Here is a 13,768-nt window from a genome sequence, read left to right on the forward strand (position 1 = left end):
AATTAGGATTATTTTAAATGCACAATACAAATATCTTCCGAGGATCTGTTTATAGCAAGGAAGGTGACGGTCACAAGGGGGCATTCTCTGCGTCTGGAGAAGAGAAGGTTTTTCCACCAACATAGAAGAGGATTCTTTACTGTTAGGGCAGTGAGAATTTGGAATTCCTTGCCTGAGGAGGTGGTGATGGCGAACTCAGTAGAGGGGTTCAATAGAGGCCTGGATGTCTTTCCGACAGAAATATGATGTAATTGGAATCACTGAAACTTGGTGGGACAATACACATGATTGGAATACAAGACTAGAAGGATACTACTTATTTGCAAGAAACAGACTTGATAAACGAGGGGGTGTCGCATTGTATGTTCGAAACGCGTATATCTGCACAGAGATTGAAGCTTCAGAGACTGGGAGTTCTGTGGAAACTGTTTGGGTAAGAATACAAGGACAGAACAATGGAAAGGACACCATTGAAGGCATTTACTACAGGCCGCCTGTGCAAGCCGAAGATATAGATGAACTCTTTATGCATCAGATGGCCAAGTTCTCCAAAAAATATGACATAGTTGTCATGGGAGATTTCAACTATCCAGACATTTGTTGGGAATCTCTCTCAGGCAAAACTAACAGGTCAAGGAAATTCTTATCCTCTCTTGCTGACAACTTTATCTTCCAAAAGGTAAGGGAGAAAACAAGGGGAACTGCTACCTTGGATCTAATCCTTATAAACAGGGAGGAAATGGTTGAGGAGGTAAAAGTGGCTGGGACCCTAGGAGGTAGCGACCATTCTATTTTAGAATTTTGGATTACTAGAGGTGGAAGACCTGTGAAGACTCAGACGTCAAGGTTAGATTTCAGAAAGGCAGATTTTAAGGGATTCAGAAAGATAATTGGAGGGATCCAATGGCTGGATATCCTTAAAGACAAAAATGTCCAGGAAGGATGGGAAATTTTGAAAAATGAAATTCTCAAAGCACAGTTGTTAACAATTCCGAAAAGAGGGAAGAATAGGAAGCATTTAAGGAAACCAGGATGGATGAACACAGAACTTAAGCACATGCTAAAAAGGAAGAAAAAAATGTTTATAAAATGGAAAGAGGGAGGCATATCTAAAGAAGAATATAATGCTGTCTGCAGAACCTGCAAGGCACAAATCAGATTAGCTAAAGCTGAAAATGAACTGAGGCTTGCAAAAGATGTCAAAAGCAATAATAAAGGATTTTGGGGATATGTCAAAAGTAAAAGAAAAGTCAAAGATGCTATAGGATTTTTACAGGATGAAAATGATGAAATGGTAAGACAGGATGTTGAGAAGGCTGAACTTTTAAATTCCTATTTTGCATCTGTTTTCTCTCAGAAAGGAAATGCAACATCAACTGTTATTCACTGTCCTATTAAGGGAATAGAAGAATCCAGGATATCTATAAACAGAAAGATAGTGAGGAAACACTTAGCTAACCTAAATGAATTCAAATCTCCAGGTCCAGATGAATTACACCCCAGAGTACTGAAGGAGATAGCAGAAGAAATTTTTGAACCCCTCTCCATAATCTTTGAAAATTCTTGGAGAACAGGAGAAGTGCCAGAAGACTGGAGAAGAGCAAATGTTGTTCCTATCTTCAAAAAGGGGAAGAAGGTGGACCCAGGCAACTATAGGCCGGTGAGTCTGACTTCTATACCAGGAAAGATCTTTGAACAAATTATTAAACAACATGTATGTCAATACCTGGATAAGAATGAAGTGATTAAACAGAGTCAGCATGGGTTTCTAACTAATAAGTCATGTCAGACTAACTTAATTTCCTTCTATGACGGTATCACTGATTGGGTGGATCAAGGAAATGCTGTAGATATAGTATATCTTGACTTCAGCAAAGCATTTGACAAAGTCTCTCATACAATCCTTATTGAAAAAATGACTAAGTATGGAATGGACAAGGCAACTGTTAGGTGGATTCATAACTGGCTTAGTGATCGGACCCAAAGAGTGGTCGTAAATGGCTGCACATCCAGTTGGAAGAATGTCTCAAGTGGGGTACCACAGGGCTCTGTCCTGGGCCCTGTATTGTTCAACATCTTTATCAACGATTTAGATGAAGGAATTGAGGGTAAACTGATTAAATTTGCTGATGACACAAAGCTAGGAGGGATAGCTAATACTAGAGAAGAGAGAGAGAGGATTCAAAAAGATTTAAATAAACTGGAGAAGTGGGCAGCAACTAACAGAATGGTTTTTAACAGGGAGAAATGCAAAGTACTACATCTGGGCAATAAAAATGAAAAAAGCATATATAGAATGGGAGGAATAGGGCTAAGTGACAGCACATGTGAAAAAGACTTGGGTATACTAATAGATCACAGACTGAATATGAGTCAACAGTGTGATGCAGCAGCAAAAAAGGCAAATGCAATTCTAGGATGTATTAACAGAAGCATACAGTCTAGATCACGTGAAGTCATTATTTCCCTCTACTCCTCTTTGGTCAGACCTCATCTGGAATATTGTGTCCAGTTTTGGGCACCACATTTTAAAAAAGACATCAACAAACTGGAGCAAGTTCAGAAAAGAGCGACCAGAATGGTGACCGGTCTGCAAACCCTGTCTTATGAGGAAAGGTTGCAGGATTTGGGAATGTTTAGTTTGCAAAAGAGAAGACTGAGAGGAGACTTAATAGCTGTCTACAAATATCTAAAGGGCTGTCACATTGTAGAAGGATCAACTTTATTCTCATTTGCACAAGGAAAGACTAGAAGCAATGGGATGAAACTGAATGGGAAGAGACACAGATTAGATATTAGAAAAAACTTTTTGACAGTTAGAGTGATCAATGAGTGGAACAGGCTGCCACGAGAAGTGGTGAGTTCTCCTTCAATGGAAGTCTTCAAACAGAGGCTGGACAGACATCTGACTGGGATGATTTAGCGAATCCTGCTTTGAGCAGGGGGTTGGACCAGATGGCCCAGGAGGTCCCTTCCAACTCTACGATTCTATGATTCTATGGAGCGTAACAATATTGTATGTTACAGTTATTAGGTTCTTTAGAAGTACGTAGATCTAGGGATTTATTCTGACAGAATATGGGCTGAACTGGATGGAAAAATGTCTTTTTTTCGGCCTTGCTAACTATGTTACTACGTTACGTCTGGCAACCGTGTGCTGCAGCAGTATCATCAGATGGCACCACCCAGATTGAAAACTATTTATGCCCTGACATGGATTACGGCATGAGACAGAACGACAGACAGTTGAAGGATATTGTTTTTTTGCTTTGCTTTATTACAGGAGACGAGGGCTTCAATGGAATGGGCGTTAGGTGAGTATAACTGAGTTTGTTATTTTTAAATAAAAATGGAAAAGTGTGTTTTGTTTTTATTTCAAATAAAGGATTTTATTCTTATTTTGCCCACAGAAACACAATCCGTGAAAACACACTGACATGTGCACAGACGTATTTACTTGAATGGGTCTACATGTGTAAGTGTCTCCAGTAGGTGTGAAAATTGTCACCAAACATACCAGAGACTCTGAAGTCTGAAAGAACCCTTATACTGTGAAGGCTGAAGGCCTGTTTCGATGTATAAAGCCTATGGATCGCACTACAAAAGCCCAATGGCGGCTTGTAGACAACAGCAGAGTAAGCATAGATAATACAGGCGTTCTGTTTCCCTTACATGGCTGATATGAAATTTCGGGGTAATTATACATGTCTAGTCGCAGTGATTTGTGTATTTTGGGCATAGAGTAATAATATAAGATACAATGACCACGTACTTTGTAGTAAGACCTGGATTGCATCTTGAGCCTCTTTAGGCACGCGAACCATGTTCATGCGCACAATTCCAGGATGTTTTCGATGAGGAACTCGTGACAGGAAATCTGAAGAGTTGTCAATCTGAGGCACCGCCGAGGTCACTGAGCTTAACGCCTGTATGCATGAAAAATATTGCAATATGTTAGTTACAGCCACAGAAGACGATCAGGCTACGCGCCCACAATGAGATTTTGGTGAGTTTTTTCTGCACCTATTAAGTAAATTAGATTACTTGTGGTTTCATTGCGCTTTTGAGTGTGGGTTTTTCACATTGTTTTTTATTGCATTTTTAAAGGTACTGTCACACTTAGCGATGTACCAGCGATCCCGACCAGCGATATGACGCGGTCAGGATCGCTGATACATCGCTAAGTGGTCGCTAGTGAGCTGCCACATAGGCAGATCTCACTAGCGACATCGCTGGGGACGGGGATCGCTACTTACCTGTCACACCAGGAGATCCTGCGTCCTCCCGCCCGGCTCCACGCGTCGCTCGTCCTCACAGCAGGAAGCGCCACAGGAAGCTGACGACGAGAAACAGTCCTGAACGTTCTCGCGCGATCAGCGATAACCAGCGGGGGAGCCGGTCGTAGGTAAGTATCAGACACAGAGATATCGCTAGCAATATCGCTATAACGTCACAAGTTATAGCGATATTGCTAGCGATATCTCTTAGTGTGACATGCCCTTAACTCTGCATTCTTTGTGTCTTTTTGAGGTGCTAGGTTTTCAAACAAGGTGCTTTGTTTTTATACTTCCTGGTGTTTGGCTTTGACAATATTTACTGATACAGTCATGTGTGGATTACTTTTTTTATACGTTTTTGCTGCGGAATATCACTAAAAACTCATGTGCGTTTTTTACCTGCGGATTTTCTGCAACTAATGCAAGTCTATAGGAAAAATCTGCACATAAATCTCAGCGTACTCGCAGGTGAAAATGACATGCTGCCGATCTGAAACACATCGCAGGTCAGTAAATAAAAGCGCAGCGGGCAGGAGACTTCTATAAATGCCATCCACTCTGCTGGAACAAAATTCTGCATTTGTGAAGCAGAGAAAATATGCAGCGAAAAAACTCATCATGTGTACAGAGCCTAAAGGCTAGTGGCTCACAAGCTTATCTCATGACAAAAAACTATGCGCCATTTCAATTTGCCCCATCTAAAATGGATCTGTCACGGAATCACAATACAGACTGATTAGGCTGGTGTACTTACTTTGGAAATCCATGTCAGAATGGCTTTCATGTCAATGTGATACTAAATCTGACATGGTGCCTGCTATGCCACTTACCGGTAAATTGTTCCCTATGACAATTAATATTCCTACAGCAAAAATGTTGCTATGGCCAAAAGAGTTAAACTCATCAATAGCTGATTAAATGTAAGCGACTGCACTACCAAAGCCTACAATTCCCGATAACGAATATACATAAGTGAGCTTTAAAGGGAACCTGTCAGCAGGATTGTGCACAGTAACCTACACACAGTGTCAGGTCAGTGCCATTATACTGATTAAAATGATACCTTGGTTGATGAAATCCGTCTTGTGGTTGTTTAATCTTTTTTTCAGTTTTTTATTAATGAGATTCTCATATCCTAAGGCGGGGTTCATATACAGTAGGGAATAAAAAGTATTTCGTCAGCCACCAATTGTGCAAGTTCTCCCACTTTAAAAGATGAGAGAGGCCTGTAATTGACATCATATGAGAGTCAAAATGAGAAAACAAATCCAGAAAATCAACTTGTCTGATTTGGCAAGATTTACTGTATTTTGAAATTATGGTGGAAAATAAGTATTTGGTCACCTAAAAACATGCAAGATTTCTGGCTCTCACAGACCTGTAACTTCTTCTTTAAGAGGCTCCTCTGTCCTCCACTCATTACCTGTAGTAATGGCATCTGTTTGAACTTGTTATCAGTATAGAAGACACCAGTCCACAACCTCAAACAGTCACACTCCAAACTCTACTATGGTGAAGACCAAAGAGCTGTCGAAGGACACCAGAATCAAAATTGTACCCCTGAACCAAGCTGGGAAGACTGAATCTACAATAGGCAAGCAGCATGGTGTGATGAAATCAACTATAGGAGCAATAATAAGAAAACGGAAGACATACAAGACCACTGATAATCTCCCTCGATCTGGGGCTCCACGCAAGTTCTCACCCCGTGGGGTCAAAATGATCACAAGATCGGTGAGCACAAATCCCAGAACCACACGGGGGAACCTAGTGAATGGCCTTCTCCCTTGATCTGGGGCTCCACGCAAGATCTCACCCCATGGGGTCAAAATGATCACAAGACCAGTGAGCAAAAATCCCAGAACCACACGGGGGGACCTAGTGAATGGCCTTCATAGAGCTGGGACCACCGTGAGAAAGGCTACTATCAGTAACACACTGCGCCTCCAGGGACTCAGATCCTGCAGTGCCAGACGTGTCCCCCTGCTTAAGCCAGTACATGTCCAGACCCGTCTGAAGTTTGCTAGAGAGCATTTTGATTATCCAGAAGAGTATTGGGAGAATGTCATATGGTCTGATGAAACCAACATAGAACTGTTTGGGAGAAACAAAACTTGTCGTGTTTGGAGGAGACAGAATGCTGAGTTCCATCCAGAGAATACCATACCTACTGTGAAGCATGGGGGTGGCAACATCATGCTTTGGGGCTGATTCTCTGCAAAGGGACCAGGATGATTGATCCGTGTACATAAAAGACTAAATGAGGCAATGTATCGTGAAATTTTGAGTGCAAACCTCCTTCCATCAGCAAGTGCATTGAAGATGAAACGTGGATGGGTCTTTCAGCATGATAATAATCCCAAGCACACCTCCAGTGCAATGAAGGAGTGGCTTCGTAAGAAGCATATGAAGGTCCTGGAATGGCCTAGCCAGTCTCCAGATCTCAACCCCATGGAAAACCTTTGGAGGGATTTGAAAGTTCATGTGGTCCAGCGACAGGCTCAAAACATCACTGCCTAGAGGAGATCTGCATGGATGAATGGGTCAACATACCACCAACAGTGTGTGCAAACCTTGTGAAGACTTACAGAAAACGTTTGACCTCAGTCATTGCCAACAAAGGATAAATAACAAAATATTGAGATGAACTTTTGTTAATGACCAAATACTTATTTTGCAAATTAGGGTATGTGCACACGTTGCGGATTCTGCTGCGGATCCGCAGCGCTTTTGGCCCTGCGTATCCGCAGCAGATTCTGCTGCGTTGTACAGTACCTTTAAATTCAATGGAAATCAAAAAATGCTGTGCACATGCTACAGATTTTTCCGCGTGGATTTGCTGCGGTTTTAAATCCGCAGCATGTCAATTCTTTGTGCAGAATCTGCAGCGGTTTGACACCTGCTCCATTACCAGGTGTCAAAACGCAAGGGAAAACTGCAGGCTAATCCACAGGTAAAACGCAGGTTTTTGACCTGCGGATTTAGCCAAATCCGAGCGGAACAATCCGCAGCACAATCCACAGCGTGTGCACTTACCCTTATGGTGGAAAATAAATCTTGCCAAATCAGACAAGGTGATTTTCTGGATTTGTTTTCTCATTCTGACTCTCATAGTTGTGGTCCCTTTTGCAGATTTACTTGAGTGAGGAAAAAAAAAAGGCATTTTGAAAATGGCGCCCGCCGCACCTGCGCAGTAGCAGCTATCGGTTTGTATAGAGATCCGATAGTTGTTGCGCAGTCCCCGGCGGCACCATCTTGGAGGAAGACATTTTTTTTTCTTCTCCAGTAAGATGGCGCCTGCACAACAGCAGCTATCGGACCTCTATACAAAGCAATAGCTGCTACTGCGCAGGCGCGGCGGGTGCCATTTTCAAAATGCCTTTTTTTTTCCTCTCTCAAGTAAATCTGCAAAAGGGATTAATTACACAGTAATCATGTGATTATCCTGCAGTGCTGGTGTCACAGCCAGCACCTGACTGCAGAAGCGTTTTTTTTAAATTATTCAGTATGTGATGGTATTCATTATGCAAAATAGAGGGCAGGTCAGTGAGGGAATAGTGACCTGTCAGCAGTCTGCATTATGAATAGCTAATCAGAGCATCACATACCCCAGCCCCGCCTTAGGACGTGAGCATATCATTAAAGGGGTTGTCCACTACTTTAAATTGACCCCCCAATGTATCCCCCCAGGGCCCCTAATGCATTTTGTAAATACCTCATGTTGCCTATACTGCCTGTGAGTGGCGCTATCGCTGGCCGGTCACAGGCAGCACGTGACCCCCGGCTGCAGCCGGTTCTTGCTTCCGCTGACGTCCCTACAAGTGCTGGCAGCAGCAGCCAGGGGTCCCTCTTCCTTCTTCTGCGCTGGCTGCTGTGATGTGGGCGGGGTTATTCCCCTGCCTCACACCCGGCATCCACTGCACACCCATTCATTGAGAAAGTGCGCGGTGGATGCTGGGTGTGATGGGGGGGTAACCCCGCCCACAACGCAGCAGCCACCGTGGGGACCTAGAGCTGAGTCACGCCTCACTTGTCATGACGTCAGTGCTGGGTCACGTGCTGCCTGTGAGCAACCACGGATAGCGCCGCTCACAGGCAGTATAGGCAACATAAGGTATTAACAAAATTCATTAGGGGCCCCAGGGGGATACATTGGGAGGTTAATTTAAAGAAGTGGACAACCCCTTTAACACAAACCTGAAAATAAAGATTAAGAAACAGCCACATGACGGATTTCATCAGCCAAGATATCATTGTATTCAGTATAACGGCGCCGGCCTGACACTGTCTGTAGGTTACTGTGCACAATCCTGCTGACAGGTTACCTTTAAACACTAAAGACCTGATTCATCAAAATGTTTATGGCAGAAATCTGACGGAAAACACTGAGGCTACGTTCCCACAATCTGGAAGTAGCAGCGCTTTGGACACAGTGTATTTTCATTGCGTCCAAAGTGCTGATGTCTGTTGAACGCAGGTGAATCCACATGTGTGCACTGAACCGTGGGGATTTAGCGCGTCCAATACATTGTATGGGTGAGATTTCTCTTGCAGAGAATAGTGTCTCCACATGATAAATAGACATGCTGCAGTCTGGAGAGACGCGCCACATGTCCATCTCTGCGGATGATCCGCAGGCGTCTGTGGTCATATAGTGGATATGAGATTTCTTGAAATCCCATCCACTATGCTGTAACATGTGGATGGATGCTGTAAAAGTACGCAGCGTCTAACCCACAGCATTTACTGATCGTGGGCACGTACCCTGAAATGTAACAACATTTTGCTACTTTTGACATTTCCACGCCAGTTTCACCCAGCTCCAACAAAATGGAAGGGGCTGTAGTGATGGCCCCTTGTCTAATCCATGAGGTGTGGTCTAGCTTAAGATTACTACAGTCTCAGATTGGAGTAAGATTTGTGGAGAAGAGCACACTATTTTTAATAAATTAGGGGCCATCAGACCCCAACACACCCTCATCTCTTTAACACTGGCATGAACAATGCGGGTGTCAATGAATCAGGGCCTATGCGGTTTACCTTACTTAAAGGGAACCTGTCATGTCTCCGCAATCAGTGCGGGCACCAGACAGCTCTGTAACATTATTAACCTGCAGATTAACCTCATACCTGCAGATTAAAGGGGCCTGTCACGTCCCCCGTGCCCCCCAGCCAAGCAGCATTCATCTATGTGTGATTAATCTCCCTCCCTAACCAGCACTGTATAATGTAATCATAAATGCTATAAAAAGAATCTATAACCTCTGCTTTCCCTATGGTAATGAGGGCTTTGACTAGTCCATGGGGAATTAGTTTCCCAGACCAGTCATGCAATAAGTGGGCACCATTATACTATTTGATGGGCTAGTGGGGGCAATTATATGTTGGCCATTACACAGTGTGGAGAGTTTGGTGGGGGCTACCATACAGTATATAAGGCTATGTGGGGGCATCATTGTGTATAGGGCTGTGGGGGGGCATCATTGTGTATAGGGCTATGTGGGGGCCATCATTGTGTATAGAGCTGTGTGGGGGCCATCATTGTGTATAGAGCTGTGTGGGGGCCATCATTGTGTATAGGGCTGTGGGGGACCATCATTGTGTATAGGGCTATGTGGGGGCCATCATTGTGTATAGAGCTGTGTGGGGGTCATCACTGTGTATAGGGCTGTGGGGGCCATCATCGTATATAGGGCTGTCGGGGCCATCATTGTGTATAGTGCTGCGTGGGGGCCATCATTGTGTATAGGGCTGTGTGGGGGCCATCATTGTGTATAGGGCTGTGTGGGGGCCATCATTGTGTATAGGGCTGTGTCGGGCTATCATTGTGTATAGGGCTATGTGGGGGCCATCATTGTGTATAGGGCTGTGGGGGCCATCTTCGTATATAGGGCTGTCGGGGCCATCATTGTGTATAGGGCTGTGTGGGGCCATCATTGTGTATAGGGCTGTGTGGGGCCATCATTGTGTATAGGGCTGTGTGGGGCCATCATTGTGTATAGGGCTATGTGGGGGCCATCATTGTGTATAGGGCTGTGTGGGGGCCATCATTGTGTATAGGGCTGTGTGGGGGCCATCATTGTGTATAGGGCTGTGTCGGGCTATCATTGTGTATAGGGCTATGTGGGGGCCATCATTGTGTATAGGGCTGTGTGGGGGCCATCATTGTGTATAGGGCTGTGTGGGGGCCATCATTGTGTATAGGGCTGTGTGGGTGCCATCATTGTGTATAGGGCTGTGTCGGGCTATCATTGTGTATAGGGCTATGTGGGGGCCATTATTGTGTATAGGGCTGTGTGGGGCCATCATTGTGTATAGGGCTGTGTGGGGGCCATCATTGTGAATAGGGCTGTGTGGGGCCATCATTGTGTATAGGGCTGTTGGGGTCATCATTGTGTATAGGGCTATGTGGGGGCCATCATTGTGTATAGGGCTGTGTGGGGGCCATCATTGTGTATAGGGCTGTGTGGGGCCATCATTGTGTATAGGGCTGTGTGGGGGCCATCATTGTGTATAGGGCTGCGTGGGGCCATCATTGTGTATAGTGCTGTGTGGGGGCCATCATTGTGTATAGGGCTATGTGGGGGCCATCATTGTGTATAGAACTGTGTGGGGGCCATCATTGTGTATAGAGCTGTGTGGGGGTCATCACTGCGTATAGGGCTATGTGGGGGACATCATTGTGTATAGGGCTATGTGGGGGACATCATTGTGTATAGAGCTGTGTGGGGGTCATCACTGTGTATAGGGCTGTGGGGGCCATCATCGTATATAGGGCTGTCGGGGCCATCATTGTATATAGGGCTGTGTGGGGGCCATCATTGTGTATAGGGCTGTGTGGGGGCCATCATTGTGTATAGGGCTGTGTTGGGCTATCATTGTGTATAGGGCTATGTGGGGGCCATCATTGTGTATAGGGCTGTGGGGGCCATCATCGTATATAGGGTTGTCGGGGCCATCATTGTGTATAGGGCTGTGTGGGGCCATCATTGTGTATAGGGCTATGTGGGGGGCCATCATTGTGTATAGGGCTATGTGGGGGCTATCACTGTGTATAGGGCTGTGTGGGGCCATCATTGTGTATAGGGCTGTGTGGGGCCATCATTGTGTATAGGGCTGTGTGGGGCCATCATTGTGTATAGGGCTGTGGGGCCATCATTGTGTATAGGGCTATGTGGGGGCCATCATTGTGTATAGAGTTGTGTGGGAGCCATCATTGTGTATAGGGCTGTGTGGGGCCATCATTGTGTAAAGGGCTGTGTCGGGCTATCATTGTGTATAGGGCTATGTGGGGGCCATCACTGTGTATAGGGCTGTGTGGGGCCATCATTGTGTAAAGGGCTGTGTCGGGCTATCATTGTGTATAGGGCTATGTGGGGGCCATCATTGTGTATAGGGCTGTGTGGGGGCCATCATTGTGTATAGGGCTGTGTGGGGCCATCATTGTGTAAAGGGCTGTGTCGGGCTATCATTGTGTATAGGGCTATGTGGGGGCCATCATTGTGTATAGGGCTGTGTGGGGGCCATCATTGTGTATAGGGCTATGTGGGGGCCATTATTGTGTATAGGACTGTGTGGGGCCATCATTGTGTATAGGGCTGTGTGGGCCATCATTGTGTATAGGGCTGTGTGGGGCCATCATTGTGTATAAGGCTGTGTGGGGGCCATCATTGTGAATAGGGCTGTGTGGGGCCATCATTGTGTATAGGGCTATGTGGGGGCCATCACTGTGTATAGGGCTATGTGGGGGCCATCATTGTGTATAGGGCTATGTGGGGGCCATCATTGTGTATAGGGCTATGTGGGGGCCATCATTGTGTATAGGGCTGTGTGGGGGCTATCATTGTGTATAGGGCTGTGTGGGGGCCATCATTGTGTATAGGGCTGCGTGGGGCCATCATTGTGTATAGTGCTGTGTGGGGGCCATCATTGTGTATAGGGCTGTGTCGGGCTATCATTGTGTATAGGGCTATGTGGGGGCCATCATTGTGTATAGGGCTGTGGGGGCCATCATCGTATATAGGGCTGTCGGGGCCATCATTGTGTATAGGGCTGTGTGGGGCAATCATTGTCTATAGGGCTATGTGGGGGCCATCATTGTGTATAGGGCTATGTGGGGCCATCATTGTGTATAGGGCTGTGTGGGGCCATCATTGTGTATAGGGCTGTATGGGGGCCATCATTGTGTATAGGGCTGTATGGGGGCCATCATTGTGAATAGGGCTGTGTGGGCCCATCATTGTGTATAGGGCTGTGTGGGGTCCATCATTGTGTATAGGGCTATGGTGGGCCATCATTGTTTATAGGGCTGTGTGGGGGCTATCATTACGTATAGGGCTGTGTGGGGTCCATCACTGTGTATAGGGCTGTGTGTGAGGGCCATCATTAGGTAGGGCTGTGTGGGGGCCATCATTGTGTATAGGGCTGTGTGGGGCCATCATTGTGTATAGGGCTGTGTGGGGCCATCATTGTGTATAGGGCTGTGTGGGGCTATCATTGTGTATAGGGCTGTGTGAGGCCATCATTGTGTATAGAGTTGTGGGGGCCATCATTGTGTATAGGGCTGTGTGGGGGCCATCATTGTGTATAGGGCTGTGTGGGGGCCATCATTGTGTATAGGGCTGTGAGGGGCCATCATTGGGTATAGGGCTGTGTGGGGGTCATCATACTTTGTGTGGGGGAGTATGGGGGCCATCTTACTATGTGGGGGTATCATACTTTGCATGAGGAACTGTAGGGTCATCATGCGCTGACTGTGGAAGGTACTGTGGTGGAATCCACTGTGGGGGTGTCATACTGTACTTGGGGGGCATATTTGTTCCTTTGTTCCCATCATACTTTATGGGGGCCATAAAAGGGGTAAATTAGTGTGCGGGGCTTCAATATGGGCAGAATTACTTTCTAAGCAAAGTTGTGGGTCTTCTGTGACCCCACCGAATATATACAGTACAGACCAAAAGTTTGGACACACCTCATTCAAAGAGTTTTCTTTATTTTCATGACAATGAAAATTGTAGATTCACTCTGAAGTAGAGGCGTAGCTAGGGTTTTGGTTCGGGGGGGGGGCGAAACTTCTGAGTGGGCCCCTAACCAGAGAACCTCAGCAGATGACCCCGCTGTTGTCAAAAATAATCTATATAATATATATTCCATTATTGAGGCGTCAGTGCGGCCCCCCAGTGTGTGCCGCAATAATGGAAGAGGGAGCGTCACATGATTACCCTCTTCCTCTGACATACAGCGGGTGCGCGATTTCTCACGTCCCCGCTGCGTGCCGGTCTGACTGCAGCGCAGCTCCTCACATCAGAGCTGAGCCGCCGCCGAAATCAGCGTGGGAGTGAGGTGGAGAGGTGAGTATAATTTTTTTTTTTAATTAATATATTGAGTCCTGGTTGCTTGATTATGATACCCCGTATGGGGGGGGAGGCAGCCTAATACCCGTATGAGGGGGCAGCATGATATACCCTGTATGAGGGGGGTAGTATGATTCC

At 45.8% G+C, this 13,768-nt stretch overlaps 1 protein-coding gene across 2 annotated transcripts in view; it reads right to left on the minus strand.

Annotated features, from left to right (window-relative positions):
* METTL17 (methyltransferase like 17) overlaps window positions 1-13,768 on the minus strand; it is a 96,348-nt gene that overhangs the window by 79,807 nt on the left and 2,773 nt on the right. For both annotated transcript variants that reach the window (XM_073554752.1, XM_073554753.1), the window contains one exon: window positions 3,773-3,926. In XM_073554752.1, the coding sequence (XP_073410853.1) occupies window positions 3,773-3,926 (154 nt within the window). The remainder of the gene's footprint in view (window positions 1-3,772; window positions 3,927-13,768) is intronic.

This window comes from Dendrobates tinctorius, unplaced genomic scaffold (assembly GCF_039654945.1).
Source record: "Dendrobates tinctorius isolate UK_male_01 unplaced genomic scaffold, ASM3965494v1 ptg000213l, whole genome shotgun sequence".
Classification (NCBI taxonomy): Eukaryota; Metazoa; Chordata; class Amphibia; order Anura; family Dendrobatidae; genus Dendrobates; species Dendrobates tinctorius.